General features: G+C 42.9%; 2 protein-coding genes and 1 non-coding gene across 16 annotated transcripts in view; 2 read left to right on the forward strand and 1 right to left on the reverse strand.

Moving 5' to 3' along the window:
- CFLAR (CASP8 and FADD like apoptosis regulator) overlaps positions 1-21,446 on the forward strand; it is a 61,718-nt gene extending 40,272 nt beyond the window's left edge. For 11 of the 14 annotated variants that reach the window (XM_047720742.1, XM_047720737.1, XM_047720734.1 and 8 more), the window contains 2 exons: positions 3,728-4,238; positions 5,741-6,464. In XM_047720742.1, coding sequence (XP_047576698.1) covers positions 3,728-4,238; positions 5,741-5,879 — 650 coding nt within the window. In that variant the 3' untranslated portion in view covers positions 5,880-6,464. Of the gene's footprint in view, positions 1-3,727; positions 4,239-5,740; positions 6,472-21,407 lie in introns of those variants that run through there. The other 3 variants (XR_007125764.1, XM_047720743.1, XM_047720744.1) reach the window with 3 other exon arrangements.
- LOC125096559 (U6 spliceosomal RNA) lies at positions 15,680-15,782 on the reverse strand. Its single transcript, XR_007126242.1, has one exon. It is a non-coding gene; the product is annotated as a U6 spliceosomal RNA (small nuclear RNA).
- CASP10 (caspase 10) overlaps positions 21,308-27,752 on the forward strand; it is a 32,489-nt gene continuing 26,044 nt past the window's right edge. The window contains 3 exon segments of the mRNA XM_047720723.1: positions 21,308-21,462; positions 23,127-23,480; positions 25,224-25,317. Coding sequence (XP_047576679.1) covers positions 23,134-23,480; positions 25,224-25,317 — 441 coding nt within the window. The 5' untranslated portion in view covers positions 21,308-21,462; positions 23,127-23,133.

The following is a 27,752-nucleotide window of genomic DNA, read 5'->3' on the forward strand; positions in this document are numbered from 1 at the left end:
AAGCAAGAAAGTTGCAAATGCCAGCTAGCATCAACCCTCCCTCTAAGATAGAGGAAAGATGTGACATTACGGGACATCTCGACGATGAGGACTTCAGGCTGTGTCTTCTGAGGTGACTGGGCTACCAGAGGGATATTTAATGGCAGCTCCATCTTGGTCTGAGGTCCCTCCAAATTGCTGTCTTTATTGGCTTTGGGGGACTGTCCCATTTTTGGCTTCACCTCCTCTTTATTCTTCTTTCTCCTGTTCTATAAGGTAAGCACTTTCTGCCCCAGACGTCAGATTCCTGTCCCCTTCCTAGTCCCTCTTTTGGCGTAAGTTAGTTTTTCTAGGACCAGGCAAGGTTCAGACCCAGCAGATAGGGAGAGGAGCCAGGATTTAAACTTAGATCTTGGGATTCCAAGACTGGTTCCTCTTTTGCTGGCCCCATGCAGCTGCCTGCTCCCTGCTGTGATAGCCCCCACTCCCGCCAGAACCCACTGGGAACCCAGAAAAGGGAAAGAGATAGAAGGCACGGGACAGCCCTTGTTCTGTCCCTGACTCCTGCACATCAGTTTGGCAAGACAGACTATGGCTTTGTTTCGGGGACTTTGGTGAGGGAGGAAATCTATTGGTGAGGAGAGGGTTTTGAGGGCAGGCAGGCAGTCTGAGAGAAGTAAACAATCACCTCGAGTCTGGTGTTTCTCTGTTTGCTTCTGCCCCCTGGAGGAAAGAATACGCCATGACATGTGGGTCCTCAAACCAAGACTTGGGAACGAAACTGGTGATGGAACTGGGGTCTATGTCTGGGTCTCCGGTCCTGGGTTCCAGCTGAGCCCGGTACTGGGTATGGAAGGCTTGCCTACACCTGCTGAGGGGCAGGCCAGGGGGCAGCGCCTTTTCTACCACACTGAGATCCTGTGGGGATGAGTGAGCTATTATTAGGTTCTCCACCCACCTGTGTATCATGTCCTTCATGTTCCTCCTAATATTTATTTATCATAGGGTTTAAAGAAGATTGGCACCTTCTTTATATGTCTCCATTATTACGTGATATATAATTCTTTTTTCTTCCCCATTTACCTGTGGGCCAGACAAAAAGTAGGTACCCTAACTACATCCTTAAGTAATGGTTATTATCATTCCCTTTTCCTGATTTACCTGGTGAATTATTTATCTAAGAATGTGTGCAAATTACTCCAAAATCTAGTGGCTTAAAACCACGATAGGAATTTATATATTACCTTTCACAGTTTGTGTGGAGCAGGAATTGAGGGGTAGTTTAGCTGGGCTGTTCTGGCCCAGAGTCTCTCGGCAGATTGTGGTCGGATCTCAGCTGGGGTCATCCGAAGGCGTGACTGGGATCCTCTCAGGAGGCTCACTCAGGTGTCTCTGAAGCTGGTGCAAGGCCTTAGTTCTTCTTCATGTGAGTCTCTCCACAGCACTGCCTGAGTGTTCTCGTGACATGGTAGCTGGCTCCCCCCAGAGTAAGCTGTTCAAAAGAGAGAAAGAGCCAGGTAGAGGCTGTATTCTTTTTATGATCTGGCTTTGGAAGTCCCATAGTATCTCTTTTGCCATAGTCATTAGAAATGAGTTACAAAAAAAAAAAAAAGAAAAGAAAAGAAAAGAAAAGAAAAGAAATAAATTACCAAGCATGGTCCACATTCAAGGAGGGGAAGGGAATTACACTCTTTTTAAGGAAGGAATGTCAAAGAACTTGTGGACATATTTAAAAGTGCTGTATATGAAAAATGTGGGGCCATGATTAACCCCAGCTCTCCTGAGGGGGCAGTTCTACTAGACCCAGTGTGAACATACCTGGCTGGATACTGCCCGTGGGCTGGGTGAATTAAATTAAGAACACTCAAGAGAGCTCTTCTTTGTCCAGTGGCTGTTTTTTCCAGCTTTTTGTTCACCCAAGGCTGTGTTTCTTTTTCTATTTTTCTCTTCCTATTTCCTGTTAAGAAGCTGGAAGAGAAATTACAATAGCGAACTTTCACTTTTATAGTTTATTAGGGGTTGGTAAAGCTTGTAGGGCAAGAAGGCTGAAACTCTTGGTTGAAGCTATGAGTCTTTTTTTTTTTAAGATTTTTATTTTATTTATTTGACAGAGATCACAAGTAGGCAGAGAGGCAGGCAGAGGGAGAGGAAGGGAAGTAGGCTCCCTGCTGAGCAGAGAGCCCGATGCGGGGCTCGATCCCAGGACCCTGAGATCATGACCTGAGCTGAAGGCAGAGGCTTTAATCCACTGAGCCACCCAGGCACCCCGAAGCTGTGAGTCTTACATCATGTTGTTTCCATTTAATGCAGAGAGTTGACAATTTGTGGCAAACAGTTGTGTGGTAATTTCAGGAGAGTTATTTACCTCTCCTTTCTGTGATGCCTTCACTGGTATGAGATGGGGCCCTTTTGTCCCTGGGTAGAAGTTCTCTCTGTTCTAATTAACTCGTGTGTTGTTTAATTTGGTTTGGATGCAGTGCTGGACTTCTGGAAGACCATCGCTCAGGGGATGAAGGGAGGTGGTTACATAGTCATGAGACATGGAGAGAAATCCAGAAAAGCTGGCTAGGAGTTTTGGGTAACAACCTGAAATTGGAGATGTCTGTTTAGCTTAGGGAATAACATTTTTTCTGCTCTGCAACTGAACTAAGAAATGTAGGCATCCCTCAGACAAGGAACAGAAACTTAATGGGCTCCTCAAAGGGATGTGGGATTTTTTCATGAGGAAGAGAATGTCTGTCTCTGCTGTTAGAAAGAAATAACAAAGCAGGCGATTGTATTTATTTCTCTGATGAAGGCAAGCTGAGCAGATGGGAAAGAAATGAACTGGGTAGGCTATAGAAATTTCTAGAAAATGGAAACAAGATTTTTTTAAAAAGGGAATAGAGCCCAGGAGCTTTATTTGTATTTTCTCATTTAATCCTCCCTGTGTGCTCACAAGGTGGGTATTGTCACTTCCATTCAATGCGGGGGAGACCCACTTCTTTAAAGTCACGCAGCCCACAGGTGTGGTAAGGTCAGTGTTAGAAGGCAGGCTTGTCTGGCATAAAGTCTGCCTTTTCCACTGCCTTTCACTCTTCCTGCAGGCAAAGTCAATCTGGGATTCCTGGAAACTAGGAGAGGAATTCTTAGGGGCACTACAGGGAATCTTGGCTAAGGGCTCCCAGTGCTCAGTCAGAGGAAACACTGAAGCAGGTCATGAGAGGAACTGGAGAGTCTGGAAATGGTCGCAGCTTAGATGTAAGGGCCTCTGTATCAGCCCACAGCCTGTGGACATGAGGGAACTTGTGACGGGCCGTCCTCTCTGCAGCCGTCTGGATCTAGATTTGGATCTACGCTCTGCGAACGCATCCATTTCCTACATAAATACTTAAAGGTTAGTTTAAGAAAGAGCTTGTTTGAAAAATCCAAGCTTTGTTTTGGTGGAAGAGAAAAATTTTTGGTCCCCCTTTGGTTGCATTGGACTAGAGGTGGGCTCAGTCCGTGCCCGTGGCCAGATGTGGAGGTAGCCTCTAACAAGGGACAGATTGTAACTGAGAACCTGGGACTTGAGGGTCGTGTGTTTCAGGTTGATTTCTTCCTGCCCCGAGCTCAGGTCCCTCAAAACCTCAAAATTATGGCACAAAAGCAGAAATGAGTTAAGTAGTGGAGATCGACTGGGCTTATTAGAATTGCTACCTGGTGTCTCTTAAACTTTTCTCACCCTAGTGTTGTTGTCTGTGTGTGTGTGTTTGTTTATTTTATCCAGCATTTCTTCAGGACACCTTTACTTCCCTGGGCTATGAAGTTCAGTCTTTCTCGTATCTGAGTGTGGACGATATAATCCAGGTCCTTCGCCGAGTTGCCTGCATGCCTCAACACCGAGACTACGACAGCTTTGTGTGCATCCTGGTGAGCCGAGGTGGCTCCCACAGTGTGTTTGGCGTGGATCGGACACACTCAGGGTTCCCTTTGGATCAGATCAGGAGGATGTTCATGGGAGACGCGTGCCCTTTTCTCTTAGGGAAGCCAAAGCTCTTTTTTATTCAGAACTACGTGGAGTCAGAGGACCCGGTGGACAACAGCAGCTTGCTGGAGGTGGATGGACCAGCGGTCAACAACCTGGAATCGAAAGCCAAGCAGCCTGGGTCATCTACCATTCACCGAGAAGCTGACTTCCTCTGGAGCCTGTGCAAGGCGGACGTGTCCCTGTTGGAACGGTCCTCCAGCTCTCCGTCATTGTACCTGCAATGCCTCTCCCAGAAGCTAGGGAAAGAAAGGTGAGCCACCTGGGTGGGTTGTGGCCCATCCCTGGACCACTTGTTTCTTTTCTTGTTGCCCTGATGGAGATGGCCGCTGTGCCACGTTGATGCTCTTCTCTTCAGGGAGGAAAGGATTTTTCATTCCCTCCTGCGGATGCCTTAGGAGGAGGCACAATTTATGAATGCTTTGTGCTCCAGGAGGTCACTTGCTAGTCAGCTTGTAGTTTGGCTCTTGTTCTTCAAAATGAGTAAATTTTTAATTGTCTTTTTAAAAAAATTATTATTACAAAAGCAGTACATTCTCCTTACTGGAAAAAAAAACCCGTGAAATTTAAATGCCAAAAGCAGACTATAACAAGCAGTGATAGGCCTACTTATTAGAATCAATTTCTGTTAGCCACATCTTGGCGTATTGCCTTCCAGATCTTTCTCGGATACCTGCATAATTACATCTAAATGTTTTTCAAACCAAAATGGAATCATCATCTACTATTACTTTATAACCTGCCTTTAGTTGGTGTAACAGTACATCACGTGCATTTTACATGTCAGTATCTGACAACATCATTTTAATGTCCATGGAACAGCCCAGAATAAGGCTATGGCATACTTTACTTGATCCATTTTTGGTCACTGGAAGGTGTTTTGCTTCCATAAAAGGAAAGCGTTCAGTATCTTTGTGGCTCAGTATTTGTGCTTATCTGTACTGTTTTCTTGAGGAAAATTCCCAGAAGAAGAATTGCTGTGTCAAACGACATGCATTTTGAAAGGCTGGGATGCCTTTCAGTCTCATCAGATTGCGCTCTAGGACACCTGCTCTGCACGAGAGTGCCTGTGTCTGCGAATTCTGCCCGACACCGAGTGCTCTTTTCTTTCCCTGTCTTGACTGTTTGAGGGAAGGAAACCGATACCTGACTCCCCACATCGGCAACTCTTTGTTATACAGACATATCTGATGTTGATTGCCAAGAATACTTCTCTAAGGGAAACCTTGGTGATTTGGTTTTCATTTAAGAGGATTATTTCCATGTAAGACTAGCAGTCCATTTTCAGTTGTCCCATTACAATTTAGAATGAAATTTCGGAGCCATGTGCAAAATGCATTCTGTGGTAGCTCTGGGGACCCCAGGAATATATTGCACGGCCTGTGACACCCGCCTCCCTCCCTGCTCAGTCGCAGCAGCAAGGAAGGGACTGTAGTAGAAATGACTCAACCTTCCATATGCCAGCAGTGTTCTTGGCATCCAACCTGCATCTGCGTAGGGGATCCAGGTGTGTTACTATCCGGCTGGCGTGTCTCTAGGATAAGATTCAGTTGTCCCTTGAGTGAGGGGACTGTGGTCATTGGCCCGGACTGCTGCCAGCTGGTTTGGATCACTCACTAAGCAGCTTGTAGAGCATTTTAAAAGGAACAGTTTCAATGCACTGTCACCTCTGTTGGCTTCTTTCAATCTAATGGCAATCTGTCTCCTCTTTGACATTTGCATGGCATTAATTTTTGCCTTTCTTGTTCCCTCCAGAAGACGCCCGCTCCTAGAACTCCACATTGAACTCAATGGCAGCGTGTATGATTGGAACAGCAGAGCGTCTGCTAAGGAGAGGTACTATGTCTGGTTGCAGCACACGCTGAGAAAGAAACTCATCCTGTCTTGTGAATGAACAGCCAAAAGCCTTTCCTGCTCCCGCCGTCTCCACCACTAGGCCAGAAGTAGTTTTCAAGCGAGGGTATGTGTCATGTGGGGAACATGAGGTCCTGTATGTGCTGAAATGAGCCTCAGTGAGGACTGCGATCAGGGAGGCGTGTTTGAACTAAAGCCTCTGGGTGGAAGGCTTTGGTCTCTTGCTGAAAGTGTCTGAAGCCCGTGTTAGGAAGGAAATGGCTGTGAAACTTGAAAAACCAAGTGCTGGTTGAGTTGGGTGCCTCAGGATTTTGTTGCCTTCCTTCGTGCCAATAAGTAAACCAGAGCCATGGAGACAGGGTTGTAGTCACACATCTACCACTATCCTACTACTACTATAAATTTAGTGAAGGATATGAACATTCAGTACATAGCCTTGTCTTTGTGATTGGACATTGTCTGTCTGTCTAAGACTCCAGTTCTAGTTCACAGCTAACCACATGCATTTTTCTTTCTCACATTTGGTGGGATGACCTGAAAGGCTATCATTATTTAAAATTGCATTTAAAGGGGCACCTGGGTGGTTCAGTGGGTTAAAGCCTCTGCCTTCAGCTCAGGTCATGATCTCAGGGTCCTGGGATCGAGCCCAGTATCAGGCTCTCTGTTCAGCAGGGAGCCTGCTTCCCCCTCTCTCTCTGCCTGCCTCTCTGTCTACTTGTGATTTCTGTCTGTCAAATAAATAAATAAAATCTTAAAAAAAATAATAAAATTGCATTTAAAGTTTTTAAAAAAACATTTATTTTTATATACATATATATATTTTAAAGATTTTATTTATTTATTTGACAGAGAGAGATCACAAGTAGGCAGAGAGGCAGGCAGAGAGAGAGGAGGAAGCAGGCCCCCCGCTGAGCTGAGAGCCCTATGTGGGACTCCATCCCAGGACCCTGAGATCATGACCTGAGCCGAAGGCAGAGGCTCTAACCCACTGAACCACCCAGGTTCCCCCTTATTTTTGTATTTTTGACTTGGTATTAAATTGGGTGTATCTGTATGTGTTAATGTAGTAAAATATTTCAAATCTTACAATAGCCCCTAACCGAAAATTCACCAAGTACTCAGTAATAAGGATATGGTAATGATGATCTATTCACTGGCTGGTATTTTATGTAACCCTTAAAATTATAGTTCTAAATAATAAAAGCTTGCATTGAGCTGTTATTAGCTCATTACATAAATTGCATGGATTATCTCATTTAATCCTCTCTCTGCAAAAGAGCTCTGTGAAACAATATCCAATGGAAAAAAGACAGTCTCCTCAACAAATGGTGCAGGGAAAACTAGCCAGCTACATGCAAAAGAATGAAACTGGACCACTTTCTTACACTGTACACAAACACAAACTCAGAATGGATTAAGGACCCAAGTGTGAGACCAGAAACCATAGAAATCCTAGAAGAGAGCACAGGCCTAATTCCTCTGACATCAGCTATAGCAACATTTTTCTAGATGTGTCTCCTGAGTCAAGGGAAACAAAAGCAAAAATAAACTACTGGAACTACATTAAACTAAAAAGCTTCTACATAGCAAAGGAAACAGTCAAGAAAATAAAAGATAACCTGCGGAATGGGAGAAGATATTTGCAAATGACATGTCTGATAAAGGGTTAATATCCAAAATATATAAAGAACTTATACAACTGAAGAGCCAAAAACCAATCTGATAAAAAATGGGCAGAATACACAAAGAGACATTTCTCCAAAGAAGACATAATGGCCAACAGATACATGAAAAGATGCTCAACATGACTCATCACCAGGAAAATACAAATCAAAACCACAATGAGATGTCACCTCATATGGGTCAGAATGGCTGAAATCAAAAAGAGAAGAAATGCAGCCATTCTTTTTTTTTTTTAATTTTTATTTATTTATTTATTTTTAAGATTTGTTTATTTATTTGACAGAGAGAGATCGCAGGTAGGCAGAGAGAGAGGAGGAAGCAGGCTCCCTTCGGAGCAGAGAGCCCGACGCGGGACTCGATCCCAGGACCCTGGGATCATGACCTGAGCCGAAGGCAGAGGCTTTAACCCACTGAGCCACCCAGGCGCCCCGAAATGCAGCCATTCTTGAAGATAATGTGGAGATTCCTCAAAAAGTTAAAAATAAAGCTACCCTATGACCCAGAAATTGCACTACTGGGTATTTTCCCAAAGGATACAAACATAGTGATCCAAAGGGGCACGTGCGCTCCAGTGTTGATAGCAGCAATGTCCACAATAGCCAAAATACAGAAAGAGCCCAGATGTCCATTGACAGATGAATGGATAAAGAAGATGTGATATATATCTCACATATATCTGATACACACATACACACACAATGGAATATTATTCAGCCATCAAAAACAATGGAATCTTGCCATTTACAAAGATTTGGATGGAACTAGAGGGTATTGTACTAAGTGAAATAAGTCAGAGAAAGACAAATATATGATTTCACTCACATGGAACTGGAGAAACAAAACAGATGAACATAGGGGATGAGGAGGGAAAATAAGATGGAAACAGAGAGGAAGACAAACCACAAGAGACACTGAATTCTAGGAAACAAACTGAGGGTTGCTGGAGGGGAGAAAAGTGGGGGATGGGGTAACTGGGTGATGCGTATTAAGGAAGACACATGATGAAATGAGGACTGTTATATGCAACTAATCAATCACTAAATTCTACCACTGAAACTAATAAAACACTGTATGTCAGAGAAAGACAATTATCATATGATTTCCCTCATATGTGGAATTTAAGAAACAAAACAAATGAACAAAGGAGAAAAGAGGCAGGGGCACCTGGGTGGCTTAGGGTCCTGCTCGGTGGGGTCCAGGGTCCTGCTCGGTGGGGAGCCTGCTTCCTCCTCGCTCTCTCTGCCTGCTCTCTGCCTACTTGTCATCTCTGTCAAATAAATAGATAAAATCTTTAAAAAAAAAAAGAAAAGAAAGAGGCCAACAGACTCTTAAATATGGAAAACAAACTGATGGCTACCAGAGGGGAGGTTATGGGGAGGATGGGTGAAATAGGCGAAGGGAATTAAGAGTACACTTATCATGATGAGCACTGATTAATATACAGAATTGTTGAATCACTATATTGTATACCTGAAGGTAATAGAATACTGTATATTAACTATATTAGAATTAAAATTTTAAAAAGGCAGTTGTTTATTGTCCTTCACCTTTTCATCCCTTCCTCTGTCTTGCTGACTAGAATGTGGATGTGATGACTGGAGCCTTAGCTTCCATCTTGAACTGTGAGGATAAGGGCTACACTGTAGGGATAGCTAAATGGTGAGCAGGAAGGAGCCTCCTTGGATGAGGACAGAGTCTGGATTTTTATGTGAGAGGGGAAAAGTGTGAGATTTATATTTCTTTCAACCTAACACAGCCCAACTATGCATTATTATATGATTAAAATGTTTACAATGTTTATATGTGTTATGAGTAAACAAATTGTCCAGATGATTTAAATTTTCCAATTATTGTTTAAAAATATATGCACACTTAAAATCTGAGCTACCTGTATGTTTAACATGCATCTTGGTTGCTTAAGTTTTGGGATTGTGAAAAAGGGGGTGATAAACATTTGTGTGTTCATTTTTGTGGTTAGCTCATTTGGGTAAATATCTAGGAGAACAATTGTTGAATTGTATATAGGCTTATCTTTAATTCTGGAAGTAACACAAGACTGTATTCCCAAATGGCTATATCATTTTGCAGAGTTCCTATTGCTTCACATCCTTGCCAGTATTTGATACTGTTAGTGTTTTGGATTTCAGCCATTTTAATAGATGTATAGTGATAACACTTTTTAATTTTTGATTACCTAAAGGCACGATAGTGAGCATCTCTTTTATATCCTTATTTGATATGTGTATATCTTCTTTGTTGAGATGTCTGTTCAAATCTTTTGCCCATTGTTAAACTGTGTTATTTGTTTTCTTACTGGTGAGGTTTTTTTTTTCCCTTAAGATTTATTTATTTGAAAGAGGCAGAAAAAGAGAGAGAGAGAGCAGGGGGAGGGGCAGAGGGAGAGGGAGAGAATCTTTAAGCAGGCTCCCTGCTGAGCATAGAGACGAACTTGGGGCTTGGTCTCATGACCCTGAGATCATGACTTGAACCAAAACCAAGAGTTGGATGCTTAACTAACTGAGCCACCAAAGCAGCCCTCTTCTTGGTGAATTTTAGGTGTTCTTTATGTAGAATGCCTAGGTGTCTCAGTTGGTTAAGCCGCTGCTTTTGGCTCCGATCCTGATTCCAGGGATCAAGTCCCACATCAGGCTCCCTGCTCAGCCAGGAGTCTGCTTCTCCACTTCCTCTACTGTATTGCTGTGTGTGCGTGTGTGCTCTCTCTCTATCTCTGTCAAATAAATGAATAAAACCTTTTTTAAAAAAAAAAGAATGTATATTTTGGATATAAGTCCTTCATCAGATATGTTTTACAAATATTTTCTGCCAGTCTATGGTAGAAGTTTATAATTTTAATGATACTCAAATTACAGTTTGTTTGTTTGTTTGTCTTGGATTGTGCTTTTAGTGTGTATCTCAAAAATACCTGTATTTTTAAAAATATTTATTTATTTGACAGATAGAGATCACAAGTAGACAAACAGGCAGGCAGAGAGAGAGGAGGAAGCAGGCTCCCTGCTGAGCAGAGAGCCTGATGCGGGGCTCGATCCCAGGATCCCGAGATCATGACCTGAGCTGAAGGCAGAGGCTTAACCCACTGAGCCACCCAGGCGCCCCCAAAATACCTGTATTTTTAACATACATACATACGAGCTACCTGTATGTTTAACATACAAACCCAAGGTCACACAAACTTTCTTCTATGTTATTTCTTTTTAAGATTTTATTTATTTGAGAGGTAGAGAGAGCATGTGCGTGTGCTTGCCCACACACTGGTGGGGGGTGTCGGTGCAGATTACAAGCAGACCCCTTGCTGGGCATGAAGCCCAAGGCGGGGCCAGGTCCCAGGATGCTGACATCATGACCTGAGCCAAAGTCAGACCACTAACCACTGAACCCCTTTCCTATGTTATTAACCAGAAGTTTTAGAGTTTTGCGTTTTGCATTTAAGTCTCATCATTTTGAGTTGCCTTTTGTGAAAGGTGTAAGGTCTGTGTCTATATTCGTTCTTTTGTTTTGATCCTTATATTTAGAGCTTTATATTGAATATACCAATATATCTGATGTAGGTAACATGTCAGGCGTTTTAAATCAATACAATGATATTACTTGTTTCTTTGTATACAAAGCACAACTTGTGACTTAAAAAATGAAATAAAAATTACGTATTGTAAAAGGGTCCAGTTTGTTTAATATATAAACACCCTTAATGTATTTATTTTAAACATAAATGTCATAATATTTAACACTGTTCTTTCTTGGGGCGCCTGGGTGGCTCAGTGGGTTAAGCCGCTGCCTTCGGCTCAGGTCATGATCCCAGGTCCTGGGTTCGAGCCCCACATTGGGCTTTCTGCTCAGCGGGGAGCCTGCTTCCTCCTCTCTCTCTGCCTGCCTCTCTGCCTACTTGTGATTTCTCTCTGTCAAATAAATAAATAAAATCTTTAAAAAAAAAAAACGCTGTTCTTTCTTTTCATTCAAGTAGTCACGTCTATATCTATGCTTTCTATCATATTTAAGTTACAATTTTTCCCTCTTTAAATGACGATACGAGTAACATCTTTTCTTCATTATTTGGTAAGGACTTCTTGCCCCAAACCTAGGATTCCCATCCCTTTCTTGATGCCTCTTCTAGCATAGCTCTTGAGCATTATTTCAACTGTCTTGCATCTTTAATCTCTCTCTCTCTGGTTTTTGACCCTACAGTTCAAAAACAGGCTCTGACTCCCCATCAAATAAAGTCCCTCTCTTTCGAGTCACTGTCTTACATATGACTACTCTATACTCTATATTCTTTCTCCTTTCATCTACTTACTCCATACTTCCTTGCTATCTGGATTCACCTTAATCATTCTGCCAAATCTACAAGATCCAAGGGGGACTTGTACCAAAGTTACCAAACTAGTAGTCCATAGATTCTATGGGGTCATTGTCCCTTTCCTACTTCTCCAGACTATCCCACCCTAGAGTTTGATCAAGGACTTCCTTGACCAAGTCTTAGTATCTTTCTCCTCCAGATCTGTAGATGTGGATATGCACAACGATCATGCCTTTCTTTATATGTTCTCTTTTGACAACCTTGTAGCTTCAACTACTACTCCTATGCTGCTAACTCGTAGAATATTTCTAGTCTAGACTCTTCAATTTCAAATCTCACCCTGCAACTTCCTGGGAAATGTTTCCACTTCATTTCCTTTTGGCACCTCAAACTCCGTATACTCCAAATATAAACAAAAGCTTCATTCCAAATCTGCTTTTCTGCCCGTGTCTCCACTTTAAGTCAACAGCCCCTCCAGAATATCATTTTGCCCTGACCCACCCACTCCTATGTTTCTTTAGCTAGTTTCCAAATCGGTTGGTTCTGTACCCAGAATGTCTTTTCCATCTATCTCCATCATTACAATTCCCCCAGCTTTCATTATCTCTCCATTGAACTGTGGTAATAGCTTTCTCACTAATCTTGCCTCTAGCCTCTTAATTCTATGATTCCTTCATACCTGGCATCCTGAAGAATCTCCCTAACAGCTTTGTCACCTCCCTCCTTTGAAACCTTCAAGATTCTCCAGTGCATACACATTAAGAGGGTGGCTGGGGGATGGGGAGAGAGATGGAGTAGGGGCTGTTGATGTAAGTCCTGCAGTCCAAAGGCCCAGAGAACCAGGAGCTTTAATGTCCTAAGGTAGAAGAAGATGACCAACCCAGTTCAAAAAGAGAATTTGCCCTTCTTCTTATTTTATTCTTCCTGACTGTTAATGGGTTAGATGTTGCCATTGGCAAGGGCAGATTTTCTTTACTCAGTCTACTGATTTAAATGCTAATCCCTTCCAGAAACATCCTTACAGACATAGCCGGAAATAACTTACTGGTTCTCTGGATATCCCTTAGCGGCCAAGTTGACACACCCAGTTAACAATCAGAAGGTTGTTTGTGACATCTCATCACATACTCCAGACATATTCCAGATCTCCATTTCTTTTTAGCATTGAGATATAATTCATCTTTTATAAAACGATCCTTTTAAAGTGTACAAGTCACTGAACATATATTCACAGCTGTGCACATCACCACAATCTAATTTCAGAACATTTCATCTACCTAAAAAGAACCTCTGTACCCTTTAGCCATCGTTCCCTATTCTCCCCTTCTCCCCAGCCCCTGAGCAAACGCAAATCTGCTTTCTATCTCTACACCTTTATCTATTCTGGATATATTATTTCATGTCCTACAGTACGTTTCCTTTTGTATCTGACTTCTTCCACTAAGCATAATGCTTTCAAGTTTCATCCGTGTTGAAGAATACATAAGTACTTCATTTTATTTTATGCCTGGATAAGATTCCCTTGTATAGGATATAGTGCGCTGTGTTTATCTGTCCATCCGCTGATGAAAATTTGGATTGTTTCTACTTTTTTGGCCTTTATGAATTATGCTGCTCTGAGTATTCATGTAAGTTTCTGTGTGGATGTATGTTTTCAGTTCTCAGGTATATGTAAGTCCAGTGGACTTAGTGGATCACATAGTAACTCCAGGTTCAACTCTTGGAGGACTGCTAGACTGGTTTTCAAAGGGGCTGGAGCACTTTACATTCCCACCAGTAGCATATAAGGGTACTAATCTCAGGGCGCCTGGGTGGCTCAGTGGGTTAAAGCCTCTGCTTTCGGCTCAGGTCATGATCCCAGGATCCTGGGATCGAGCCCCGCATTGGGCTCTCTGCTCAGTGGGGAGCCTGCTTCCTCCTCTCTCTCTGCCTGCTTCTCTGCCTACTTGTGATCTCTGTCTGTCAAATAAATAAATAAAATCTTTAAAAAAAAAAAAAGGGTACCAATCTCTCCACATCGCTGTTTTTGTCTTTTTTTTTTAATTATTATAACCACCCTACTGTGTTTGAAGTGGTATCTCATGGTGGTTTTGATTGCATTGCCTTAATGACTAATGTTGAACATCTTTTCGTGTGCATATTGGCTATTTGTATATCTTCACTGTAGAAACATCTATTCAAATTCTTTCCCATTTTAATTGTCTTTCTATTGTTCTGGTGTAATTCTTCTTTTTTTTTTTTTTAAGATTTTTTTGTTTATTCATTTGACAGAGAGAGCACAAGCAAGGGGGAGTGGCAGGCAAAGGGAGGGAGAGAAGCAGGCTCCCTGCTGAGTAGGGAGCCCAGTGTGTGTTGGAGGGGAGCTCGATGTGGGGATCGATCCCAGGACCCCTGGGGTCATGACCTGACTTGAAGGCAGATGCTCAGCTCAACGGACTGAACCGCCCAGGTGTCCTGTAATTATTTTTTATATATTCTGGTTACTAGTCTCTTATCAGATACAAGATTTGCAAATAGTTTTTTCCATTCTAGGTGTTTTCTTTTCACTTTCTGGATAGGGTCTTTTCTAGAGCAAAATGTGTATATTTTGATAATGTCCAAAATTGATCTGTTTTTCTTTTGTTGCTTAAAAGTTTTAGCATCATATGTAGGAAACTATTGCCTAATGCAAGGTCATGAAGGGTTACTTGTATTTCCTTATAAGAGTTATATGATTTTAGGGGGGCACCTGGGTGGCTCAGTGGGTTAAAGCCTCTGCCTTCGGCTCAGGTCATGATCTCAGAGTCCTGGGATCGAGCCCCACATTGGGTTCTCTGCTCAGCGGGGAGCCTGCTTCCTCCTCTCTCTCTTTCTGCCTCTCTGCCTATTTGTGATCTTTGTCTTTCAAAAAATAAATAAATAAAATCTTTAAAAAAAGAGTTATATGATTTTAGCTCTTACATTTAGGTCTCTGACACATTTTGAGTTATTTTTGATTTTCTTTAAATTCAGCATTAAAATATTTTACTTGGGCAGCACCTAGGTGGCTCAGTCATAAGTGTCTGATTTCAGCTCAGGTCATGATGCCAGGGTCCTGAGATCGGGTCTTGCATTGGGCTCCCCGCTCAGGCGAGCCTGCTTCTCCCTCTCTCTCTGCCAGCTTTCTCTCTGTCAAATAAGTAAATAAAATCTTAAAAAAAAATTTACTCTTTTAACCACATCTACCTAGTTTCCTAGAAAACCTATTGTTAGTTTATTAGACTCTTTTAGGAAATATCATCACGGAACTTTGAGCTTTTGTCACTTTAGATGTACTTAGCTTCTTCTTTTTTTTTTTTTTAAAGATTTTATTTATTTATTTGTCAGAGAGAGAGAGGGAGAGAGAGCGAGCACAGGCAGACAGAATGGCAGGCAGAGGCAGAGGGAGAAGCAGGCTCCCCGCCGAGCAAGGAGCCCGATGTGGGACTCGATCCCAGGACGCCGGGATCATGACCTGAGCTGAAGGCAGCTGCTTAACCAACTGATCCACCCAGGCGTCCCTGTACTTAGCTTCTTGTCCCAAACTCACTCAAATGAGAAAGTAAGACGGAAGACCTTCAGGGTTCACAGACTGGGGAAGGGTGAATTTAAAGATCAGGTTACTAATTCCACAGTTGGATTCACCCAATGAATATAATTATAAACATGTGCCAAGATTCATCTATAACTCTCTTCTTTGCAGCATTGCTCACAATAGCAAAAAGTTTTGGAAACATATTAAATGTCTGATAATTAGAAATTGGCTAAATAAATATGGTACATCCATAGAAGAGAATATCATTAGCCACTATACATCATGTTTTCAAAGACTATTTAATGACATGGAGAAAAATACGTGAGTGTTATTACGTGTGTCATCCTTGCGCAGGGGCCATGCTAATCTTCTCTGTATCGTTCCAATTTTAGTATATGTGCTGCCGAAGCGAGCACTTGAGTGTTATTAAGTGAAAAAAGAAAATCGTACAGCTCAATTCAGTTTTTGGCAAATAGTATACACATAGAAAAGTGGAAGGATAGACACTAAAATCTTCTTTTTCTTTACTTTTTTAAAAAAGATTTTGTTTATTTATTTTAGAGAGAAGGGGAGAGTACATGAGTGGGGGGAAGGGCAGAGGGAGAGGGAGGAAGAATCTTAAGGAAGCTCCGCACTGAGTGCAAAGCCCCGCACCATCTCACGACCCTGAGCTCATGACCTGAGCGGAATCAAGAGTCGGACGCTTACTGACTGGGCCGCCCAGGTGCCCCTAAAATAGTCTTTTTGAAGGATTTTAAAAATTTATTTTAGAGAGAGAGTGCGTTGAGGAGGAGGAGGAGAAGGAGAGAGAGTCTTAGGCAGATTCTATGCTTAGTGTGGAGCCCGACTTGGGGCATGGAGCACGACGCAGGGCTCCATCCTACCACCCTGAGATCACCACCCGAGCTGAAACCAAGAGTCAGACCCTTAACTGACTCTGCCACCCAGGCGCCCCATATACTAAAATGTTAAGGTAGTTATAGACCACAAGGGACTCTGTGTTTCTCCATTTTTCAGTTTTTCTACATTAAATATTGGAAATTCACCGTCTCTCTCTCCCTCTCTTTCTCTTTTTTTTACCACTTTGGTACTAAAACAGATCACTTGGTAGTACAGTGAATCCAAAATGGGTCACACTTTACTTGTCTAACTACAGTCTCCTGCCAGTTCACTATTTGGACATCTCTACTGGGATCCTTACCAGAGAGAGTCTTCCCCTTCAGTTCATTTTTTTTTTTTTAAAGATTTTATTTAGTTATTCTATATATAGAGAGAGAGATCGCAAGTAGGCAGAGAGGCAGGCAGAGAAGAGGGGGAGGCAGGCTCCCCACTGAGCAGAGAGCATGATGTGGGGCTCCATCCCAGGACCCTGGGATCATGACCTGAGCGAACGCAGAGGCTTAACCCCCTGAGCCACCCAGTGGCTCACTAACCCACTGTGGCCCCCCACCCCAACTTTAAAAAATATTTTCCCCTTCCGTTCTTGGCTTCACCGTGCTCTCATATACTGAGAATGAAACTGGTTCTGGCAAGGTCTGGAGTGTGCAGATAAGGTGTGGCGTCAGTGTGGGGAGAGGGCCTGGAAGTTGGGGAGGGGATGGCTAATCAAAAGAACCGGCTACCTCAGGCCCCGGGGCAGCGGGACTGAAAATTTCAAGGTACAGAGCTCTTCTCCAGCTGGCATACTACTCATCTTCCCCATCACCTGTGCTCATTTTTTAGGTCACGAGTCTACACTTATAAAGTTCCCCTTTATAAACTTAGAGTGTGGAGAACTTGGACCAAAGCCTGGATATACAGGCAAGCCTACTACCACCACCACCAGGCACTCTGAAGGTGGAACTACAGAGAAACAGTCCAGTATTTCCCTTTGGTCCCCAGGGCAGTGGCAGACTCCCATCACTGTAAAAGGCTTTATAGGTTTTGACTGGCGTAGATTTTGATGTAGACCCGGTTGACGGCAACCAATCAGGAAAGGTGCTGTTAAGAAATGTTTATTCCTTCCACCACTCTCAACTTACCATTAGTGTGTCCTCACTTACTATGCTCTAAACTGGAAGAAGTATGAAATATTGACCACAAATAAAATGGTGCACCATCTCACCTCCGGAACTTGGTTTGAGTGTTTCCGCTGGGTCCCTAGGATAAAAGTTGAAGGTTTACTTCATGTGTCTCTATTCTACTTCTACTTTCCAAGCTTAGCTCAAATACCTCCTACTCCTTCCCCAAGGCATCTTCATCCCTTGTTCCTGGGGACCCCGTGGCACTTAGGTGAAGCCCCATTGCCGCATCACCACACCCTTGGCCGGTGGTTATAGAGACCACGGCATCTAGAGGTAAGGGCAGCCCGTGGCCTTGGGATCAAGAGCATGGGATTTGGAATCAGAGAGACCCAGAATCCCCATCTCTTCCTAGCTTTGGGATGATGGCAAGGTCCTTTGCATCTGTGAACTTTGATTTCCTCACCTACTGAGTAGAGCTAATAACATGGACTATAGACAGTTCATCAGAAAAGAAGGGGCCAAGCGGGGGAGTAGCCATAATTATTTGAAGGCAGACATGTTTTATTCACCTTTCCTTTCTAATTGTGCCCAGTACGTGCTGTACACATAGAAAGGGCTTGCTAAATATTTAATACTGTAGCATGAATACCCAACTTTTGTATCAACATGGACGGGACTGGAGATTATGCGAGTGAAATAAGTCAAGCAGAGAAAGTCAATTATCATTTGGTTTCACTTACTTGTGGAGGATAAGGAATAACACGGAGGACATTAGGAGAAGGAAAGGAAAAGTGAGTTGGGAGAAATCAGAGGGCGAGACGAAGCATGAGAGACTGTGGACTCTGAGAAACAAAGGGGGTTTTGGAGGGGAGGGACGTGGGGGTTTGGGTGAGCCTGGTGGTGGCTATTAAGGAGGGCACATATTGCATGGAGCACTGGGTGTGGTGCATAAACAATGAATCTTGGAACACTGAGAAAGTAAAATTAAATTTACAAAAAGGTTGAAAAAGCTAATGTGGCTTTACGGACAGGGTGTGGAGTGATAGTTTTCCCAAACTACCTTCTGAAATGCCTCAAGGAATTAAATAGAATAGAAGACTAAGACTTAGGGCTTGGGTGTCTTTGTCTTTCCAAAAAAAAAAAAAAAAAAAAAAAAATGTGGGCGCCTGGATGGCTCAGTCAGTTAAGCAACTGCCTTCGGCTCAGGTCATGATCCCGGAGTCTTGGGATCTCTTGGGATCGATTCCCACATGAGGCTCCCAGCTCCAAGGGGAGTCTGCTTCTCCCTCTGACCTTCTCCCCTCTCATGTTCTCTTTCTCACTCTCTCTCTCTCTCAAATAAATAACTAAAAATCTTTAATAAAAAATTGTGGCAAAATATACATAACATAAAATTTACTGTTCAAACGCGGTTTAAGTGTATGATTCAGTAGCATTAAGTACCTTTACCTGCTTGGGCAACCATCACCACTAGGACTTGTCTTCCTTCCTCCCTTCCTTTCTTCCCTGAGCCATTTATTTATTATTAGTAATAGTAAAGAATATTTCCAAATGGCATACATTCCAATAATAAGTGAAACTCCCTAAATCCACGCTCAAGCCTGTCAGTAGGGGTTTTAGAGAAGTCGTATACACACAATCATGTCTTCAACACTCACAGCCACATTTGGGTTTTTCACACTTTTTCCGGAACCAACGAGGTGTATCTTTTGACCAGTTTATTAAATCCATTAAGCTGTTCTGCCCATAGTATGCTTTAAGTTGTAGGCTTTTTGAAAAAAGAAGTCCATTGACATACAATATCCAATTAGTTTCAGGTGTACCTGATAGCGATTTGATACCTTTGTACATTGTGAAATGATCCCATGTTAAGTCTAGTTACCATGTCACCATACAGAGTGATTACAAAATTACTGACTATATTTTCCCACACTACATGTTACATTCCCATCACTTATCTATTTTATAACTGAAAGTTTGTATCTCTTAGTCCCCTTCACCTATTTTAGGTGTCCCCCAACCCGCACTCTAGTCACCAACAGTTTCCTATATTTATGAGTCTGTTACTGTTTTGTTTGTTCATTTGTTTTGTTTATAGATTCCACATATAAGTGAAATCAAATGATATTTATCTTTCTCTGTCTGATTTATTTCGTTTAGCATGATACCCTCTAGGTTCATCCATGTTTTCACAAATGGCAAGATTTCACTCATTTCTTTTAAAGATTATTTATTTGTTTATTTGACAGAGTGAGAGCACATTAGCAGGGGGAGCAGCAGAGGGAGAGGGAGAAGCAGGCTTCCTGCTGAGCAAGGAGCCCAGTGTGGGGCTCGATCCCAGAACCCTGAGATCATGACCTGAGCCAACGGCAGACGCTTAACTGTCTGAGCCACCCAGGCACCCCCAATTTCATTCATTTTTATGGCTGAGTGATAGGGCTTGTCTTTCTTTCTTTTTTTTTTTTAAGATTTTATTTATTTATTTGACAGAGAGAGAGAGAGAGAGAGATCACAAGTAGGCAGAGAGAGGGGGAAGCAGGCTCACCGCTGAGCAGAGAGCCCGATGTGGGGCTCAATCCCAGGACCCTGAGATCATGACCTGAGCCGAAGGCAGAGGCTTAACCCACTGAGCCACCCAGGCGCCCCAGGGCTTGTCTTTCTTAAACATAGAAGTTCTCTGGTTGATGCCGAGGATGTGAAAATGTATTTGTTAATAAAACATCATATATCATCATATATATAAAACATATATAAAACATCATAAATCACTTTTTTTAGAGATAAGATTCTGTACTTCTTCTCAGAGCCCTGTGCATTTGAATTTGCTGAATTATAGTGTAGTGACTTAGAGCTAGATTTGCTGGTTTTAAATTTTGGCTTTCCCATTAGTTCACCATGTGATCTTGGACAAATTACTTAACCTTTCTGTGTCTTAGTTTTCACATCTTACAAGAGGGGTCATGCTGATAATATGTATCTTAGAGACTCGGGATGATTAAGTGAAAAAAATGGTGCTTCACACATGGTAGTTGCCATGTAAGTATTAGGTTTTGTTTTTATTCTTAGAAATAATGTCCTCACAGTCTCTTTCCTGCTGCACTGAATGTGCTGTGAGGCCAAAGACTTCATCAGTTTTGTCTGCTAATGAGTTCCTTGCAAATATCTCCAAATGGGCCTATAGTCCAGCTCTCCCTCCATTTTCTCTGTCTTAAAATTGTATTTGCACATACCATTTTTTGAGAAGGAATTAAGATGGCTGACCACTATTTCCTGAGCTTTTTAGGTTTTATTTTTTTTTTAAAATTTTTGGGGGGGTTTTATTTTTAAAGGTTAAGTGAATTTGGGGAAGGAGATGGTTAGGAATATAAACTCTTTCTCCTTTCTTTTTTTCTTCCTTCTTTCTTTTCCTTCCCTTCTTCCCTTCCTTTTCTTTCTCTCTTTCTTGTTTTCTTTTTTCTTTCTTTCTCTCTTCCTTCTTTCCTTCTTTCTTTCTCTTTCTCTCTCTCTCTTTCTTTCTTCTTTGATTCATCAACCTCAGTGATCCAAGGGAATGCCTAGAACTCTTAGGGCCTTTCAAAAGTTCGTTTGCAGGGGCGCCTGGGTGGCTCAGTGGGTTAAGGGCCTCTGCCTTCTGCTCGGGTCATGATCCCGGGGTCCTCGGATCGAGCCCCACATCGGGCTCTCTGCTCAGTGGCGAGCCTGCCTACTTGTGATTTCTCTCTCTGTCAAATAAATAAACAAATTAAAAAAAAAAGTTCATTTGCAGGAGGAGCCCTTGCAGTTCAATCGTGGAAAGTCGCGGCTCTTGCCTCTAGGAGGCGCTGTCTGCCAGTGTTCGTCTACACGGGGAGCGGGTGGAGGGGAAGGCGGCGGGGCAGCCGTGACGTAGGCAGGAAGTATGTTTTAAAGCTGAACCGGACCATCCAGTTTTCTCTTGCAGAGGCAGCGAGTCGTGAGTTCCCTTCCCGCGCAAGTGAGAACTTCTCTGGAACTTGGATTACGCAGAAGATTCTAATTTTTTAAAAACTTTATTTTCAGGCAATTTCCCCCGGAACCATTTACCTCCAGAGGATCAAGGGAGTTGGACCTGAAGGTATGCGATCAGCATCTTTCCCCTGCTGAGGTCTTGCATTCTAGCCTCGGTCCTTGCCTTAGTCACAGACATTTGCAGAACCTCTCGTGGCTATGGCACGATCGCTGCCTGGATTTACTAGCTGTGCGGGGGGTGGGGGGGGTGTGGAAATGACGGTTTAAAAAGCCCCAGGAAAGCTCTAACACAGACTTTTATGGGCGGAAATATGCTAGTCCGTAAATGCAGACAAAGTCTGGCCACCTCAAGTTAGACAAAGTCTAGCCGACGGGAGGTTGGAATTTGGGGGAAACTGCAGGGCGAGCGTGTGATATCTTAGAATAACTTAAGAAGCCGTCTCCTAGAGCCCATTCGTTGGGTTTCTGGTATCACAGGCTACTCCTGAAGGGAAGACCCCATGGCTGATCACATTGAAAATATCTTTTCCGGTGGGCCTGGGTGAGTCAGTCATTAAGCGTCTGCCTTCTGCTCAGGTCATGATCCTGGGGTCTTGAGGTCGAGTCCCACTTCCCACTCCCCGCTTAGCGGGAAGCCTGCTTCTCCCTCACCCACTCCCCCTGCTGTGTTCCCTCTCTCACTCTCTCTCTTTCAAATAAATTTAAAAAAAAAAAAGATTCCAAATAAATCTTAAAAAAAAAAAAAAAAAACCATCATTTTCCGTTTTCTTTCTCCATCTCCGGCTCCGTCTTTCTCTAAGTAAGCTGCACGCCCAGTATGGGACTTAGGCTCACAACCCTGAGATGGAGTCATATGCTCTACCTACTGAGTCAGCCAGACGCTCCTCTGTTTAATTTTTCTAGCAATAAAAGTAATGTGTTCATTGCATAAAATCTGGAAAACTCAGGAGACAAAAAGAGAATTTAGAGTGTTTGTGTTTATACCACCTAGAAATAGCTGCTCTTTGTAATTGATGTTGTTTTTTTGTTATGTTCTCCTTCCTTTGGAAAGTGGTTTCTTGTTTCTAAGTAGCCAAGTCTTGCAAAGAGAATATATGCCTTGAGGCCTTATAGAACGAATAATATTACAGTGAAAAATTTTATTAGTTCATTGCTCCTCTGATTAGAATGGAATTTAGTGTAGAAAATACCATATGAACTTTATGAACTGAGCGGGTGGAAATACTAATTTAGTGATTTGTGACTTCCTTCATTGATTTGAGCAACTCTTATCTAAAACCACCCTTTCTTTTGGGGTCTAGGATTGTGGCTTCTCTTTTTGTGCTATATGGACCTGTCCTGTTATGTTTGTTCTTAGATTAATGGACACTTCTGAATTATAAACCCCCAGACTGCTTTATTTCTAAAATGAAAGGCATGAGTCGAAGCGCTGTTTCTGCCCTTTGGTGGGAATGAGTGAAGAGTTCTCACTGGGAGACATTGTACTTTGTCATCTTCCCTTTTGACGCACTCTCACCAGGGCCATTTTGATTTGGGAGAAGTGAAGGTAAATTAGATTCCCAAAAAACCTCCCTCCAGACCTCCAGAAGGGTCACCACGCAAGTGTTGGGCTCATTTTTTTGGCTATTGGGTTTTGAAGTGAGTTCGTAGGAATATTTATTTTTCAGCACTTTGGGGAAAGTCTCATGCCTGGAACAGAGGAGGCCTGGGAAGTTGGGGTTCCGTGTATATTTCCTCTCTCATGTGCTGCCCCACCTCTGTCTCTTTCAGGCTGGCCATGGCATCTCAAGGTCGAAGTCTGAGTTTCTCTTCAGATGATAATGGTCAATCAAACTTCCGGGGGAAGCTTCTGACTATTGATTCAAAGTTGGGGAGCCAAGATGTGGAGGCCTTGAAGTTTCTCTGCCGAGACTGCATCTCCCACAAGGAGCTGGAGAAGGCCAGCTCCGCGTTAGACATCTTTGATCATCTGTTGGCAGAGGAGCAGCTGAGCGAGGAAGACTCCTTCTTCCTGGAGGAACTCCTCTACCTGATCAAGCAGAAATCGCTGCTGCGCCACCTCAACCAAACCAAGGAGCAAGTGGAAAGTTTGCTGCCCACCCGAGGGAGGGTCTCCCTGTTCAGGTGAGGAGGGCCTCTGTGATCTAGACAGTGGGTTGGGGGATGGGGAGGGTGGGGGTGTTTCCATCTAGGTAGTGTTCACTCAGGCCACTGAGCTTTGAAAGGAGGCTGGGATTATGCCCTTTTTCTTATCTCCGTCCTTGGGTGACGGTGCTTCTAAACCAGATCTCTCTGGGTCAGGTACTCTTGAGATGAGAGGTTTTCAAAGTGGGGCTTTTCACCTTTTTTTTAAAAAAGATTTTATTTATTTGACAGAGAGAGCGTGCGCGCAAGCATGGGAGCAGGAGGCAGAGGCAGAGGGCAGCTTCCCGCTGAGCAGGGAGCCCGATGGGGGGCTCCATCCGAGGACCCTGGGATTATGACCTGAGCTGAAGGCAGATGCTTAACTGACTGAGCCACCCAGGCGCCCCCAAAGTGGGGCTTTTCAAAGCCCCACTCTGGGCCTGGAAGCAGCTTTCTCTGGTTGGCTTCTCACTGCCAAAGGAAGCCGGCCTCCGCACGTCGGGCCTTCACTTTTTTTCTTTTACCCTCCTCATTCCCAGACAGCCCTTCCTGTGAGTCACTGTGGGCACTCGAGAAGAGGGAAAGCGTGAGTTCTTGTGGCCAGCTAAACAAAATGAAAAAAGATATGTCTCTGGGGTAGGAAAGGACATCATTTATGCCATGTCCTGTTTTAAATTTTCATACATTTTTGGGTGAAACCCAGAGAGGTAAAATATAGATATTTTGTATTTATATATTTTTTGTATTTTATTTGTATTTTGTATCTGTATGGGGTGACATACAGGCATCAGGTCTATCATGGGTCAGACCTTAGATAACACACTTTTATTTATTTTAAGATTTTTTACTTGTAATTGAGATATAATTGACCTATAACATTATGATAATTTTAGGTGTACAACATCATGATTTGATATATGTATGTATTGTGAAATGATCACCATAGGAAATCTGACATTTGTCACATTTGGTTACAAATTTTTTTTCATGAGAACTTTTAAAACCCACTCTTCATCAACTTTCAGATATGTAACACAGTATAGTTGATTCTTGAGCATGCCTCTACCGCTTATTGTGTTATCTTTTAAAATTTTGTTTTATTTTTAATCTTATTTTATTTTTGGGGAGAGAGAGAGAACGTGTATGCGCGTGCATGGGCGTGGGGGAAGGGCGGAGAGGGAGGGTGAAGGGAGGGGGAGACAGAGAATCTTTTTTTTTTTTTTTAGATTCTATTTATTTATTCAGAGAGAGAGATATATCACAAGTAGGCAGGGAGGCAGGCAGAGAGAGAGGGGGAAGCAGGCTCTCCGCTGAGCAGAGACCCCGATGCGGGGCTCGATCCCAGGACCCTGAGACCATGACCTGAGCTGAAGGCAGAGGCTCAACCCACTGACCCACCCAGGCACCCGAGACAGAGAATCTTGGGCAGATTCCACGCTCAGTGCGGAGCCCCATGCAGGGCTGGATCTCACGACCCTGAGATCATGACCTGAGCCGAAATCAAGAGTCAGAGACTTAACTGACTTCGCCACCCCGGTGCCCCCTTATTGTGTTAACCTAATGTAACAGGCCACTTAAAGGTCAGAGTTTTAGTTTTGAATCTATACAGTGGGGTTCCAAATTGTCTACTCATGGGCTGTGATCACTCCCGTGAGAGAGAATATTTGTAAAAAAGCACTTGATTTACTGTACTGTCCTCTGCAAGTCTGAGGTTTTGTTTATCTCTCTGGATGTATGTCTTAGAAAGCTGCTCTACGAACTGTCAGAAAGCATCAGCTCAGATAACTTAAAGAACATGATCTTCCTTCAGAGGGACTCGATTCCCAAAATCCAGATGGTAAGTGGGTCATAGAGAGTGGGGTATTGGGGAGCTCTGCAGTAACCCGTGTCGGGAATGTGCTGGGGTTTTCAGGAAGGGATTTTATTTGCTGAAGATGATGTCATACAGTGCTTGGGAACATTGACTTTGGTGCTGGGGGGGCCTGGATTCTAGTCCCGGTTCTAACGCCTTGACGGGAGGTGAGTGATGGAAGCTTTCTGAGCCTCTGTTTTTTCACTTGTCATATTGTCAACAATCCCATCCTTTCCTTCTGAGACTGTTGGGAGAATTAGACAACATGATGTGGGTAAAATTTGGCACCTGGTCATCAGATAATAAGTGGTTAACTGCTGTTGGCACCCACTGTGTTTTCCCATAGAGAAACGTGTGGAAATGAGGAGGTGGGAAATCATGGTGGAGTGGAAATGGGGCATTGATGATCTACATAGGGGCCCTGTGTGTTGTTCTTCTTCTTCTTTTTAGATTTTTATTAATATATTTATTTATTTGACAGAGAGATAGAGAACAGAAGTAGGCGGCAGAGCAGCAGGCAGAGGAAGAGGGAGAAGCAGGCTCTCTACTGAGCAGGGAGCCCAGTGTGGGGCTTGATCCCAGGACCCCGGGATCTGATCATGAGCCGCCCAACCGACTGAGCCACCCAGGTGCCCTGACCCTGCGTGTTCTTTTGAGGAACTTTGCATTATCTCCCCTGTAGGGTTTTTGTGAAAATCAAATGAGACATATATTTGAGGATGTGCTTTGTAGAGGGCTATACAGGTGTTCTGAACTAATAGTATTTTTAATAATAACATAGTTACTGTCTATTAATCATATTGCTATAGGGGTCACATTTCAGAGTAAGAAAGTAGCAACAGTTCTTTCTTGCAGGCCTCAGAACTTGATATGTTTTTCTTTTGACTCTAATATCAACTTGTGACAAGCAAGTTAGTTAAGTTGGGAAAGGGGCCACTTTTCAAATTTTCCCCCATAACATCACTTTATAATTGTGCTATTCAATGGCTATGTTTATTAGGTTTTAAGTTATGTGGCATCTGATAACACCCTGAAAAACAAGTAACGTGTACGGAAGTTAGGAAACGTAGTACTAAGTGAACAGCCTCAAACCCCTCCCCCCACGCAACTTAGGAATGTGAATATCACCCACGCTCTCTCGAGCCTACCAGCCTATGTTGCCTGCATAGCCCCCTCCCCCGTATCACATTCTCCTGAGATCTCCTTATATTATTGACAAGTAAATTCGGTTTGTAGAAAAATCACTGAGGAGTGGGAAGCTGTTTTATGTGGGGTAGATCAAATGAGGACTATGTGAGTAATTCATTAAATATGTTTCCTGGTGTCTGACCTGTAGAGCTGAGGAGGTTCGTTTTACTTACCTTGCTCACAGTCTTCCAGGTCTGTCTTTTTGCCTCTTCTGAACCCTCAGGGTTTTTAGCCTCTGTGTCTTTTGATTAGTCATCGCTTGAGCCTCCTTTTTTTTTCCCCCCTGCCAGTGGTTGGTTGTGGGTTCTGTGGGGTTGGGGACTGAGTCTTAACTCATCATTATGGGTCCAGAACCTTGTAGAATCTGTTACAAAATCATGGAAAGCATAAACGAATGGGATGATACAGTCTTCTTTTCTCTTTCTGAGAGAAGGGCCTGAACCCTTTCTGTTTATATGCTTTTACGATGACTGACTGGAGAGATTAGCAGGATGAACTAAGCCACCTTGATGGGATGTGCAGAGATCCATGGCGAACATTCTTATTCTTACTTACCATTTGTCAGAATCTACTGATTTTCCCCCCTAGATAGCCCCTGAGAGGTCTGGTATATTTCTGTTTTTGTTTTTACACTTTTTCCCTTTTCCTTTTATCTTTTTGTTCTTTAAGAAAAACCCAACAAGACACTAGTATAAAAAATGACATAAAACATACAGATTAATGAATTATTATAAGTCGCATCCTTTAGAAATCATCACCCAAGTCAAGAATTTGAATTTTGCCAGTCAGTCTAGAAACCCCCCCAGTTACCCCATTCCAGTCACAACCCCTTCCCATCCGCTAGAAGAACCACTATCCTGGCTTTTATAGTAGCAACGTTCTGATGTTTCTTTATGGTTTTATCATTTACTTGTGCAACCCTAGATGTCAAGTTTAGTCTTGGACAGTTTTTTTGAGCGTTTTTTAATCTACGGGTTTAACTCTTCTCCCTCCAACCCCTTTCTTTCTTTGTCTTAACATTGATCTGTTGAAGAAGCCCAGGACAACTGGTGGGTAGTCTTGAGTTTTGCTGATGGCATGTGCTTGGTACAGTTCAGCTCGCTCCTCGGTCTTATGCATTTCCTATAAACTGGCATCTGGATTCAGAGGCCAGATGTCCCAGCATTAGATTTCCTATAGTTTGAAAAGCTCTCTGACTTATTCTGATAATAGAGCAGTCTTTCACAATTTCC

The sequence above is a fragment of the Lutra lutra genome, chromosome 3, assembly GCF_902655055.1.
Source record: "Lutra lutra chromosome 3, mLutLut1.2, whole genome shotgun sequence".
In the NCBI taxonomy this organism is placed as follows: Eukaryota; Metazoa; Chordata; class Mammalia; order Carnivora; family Mustelidae; genus Lutra; species Lutra lutra.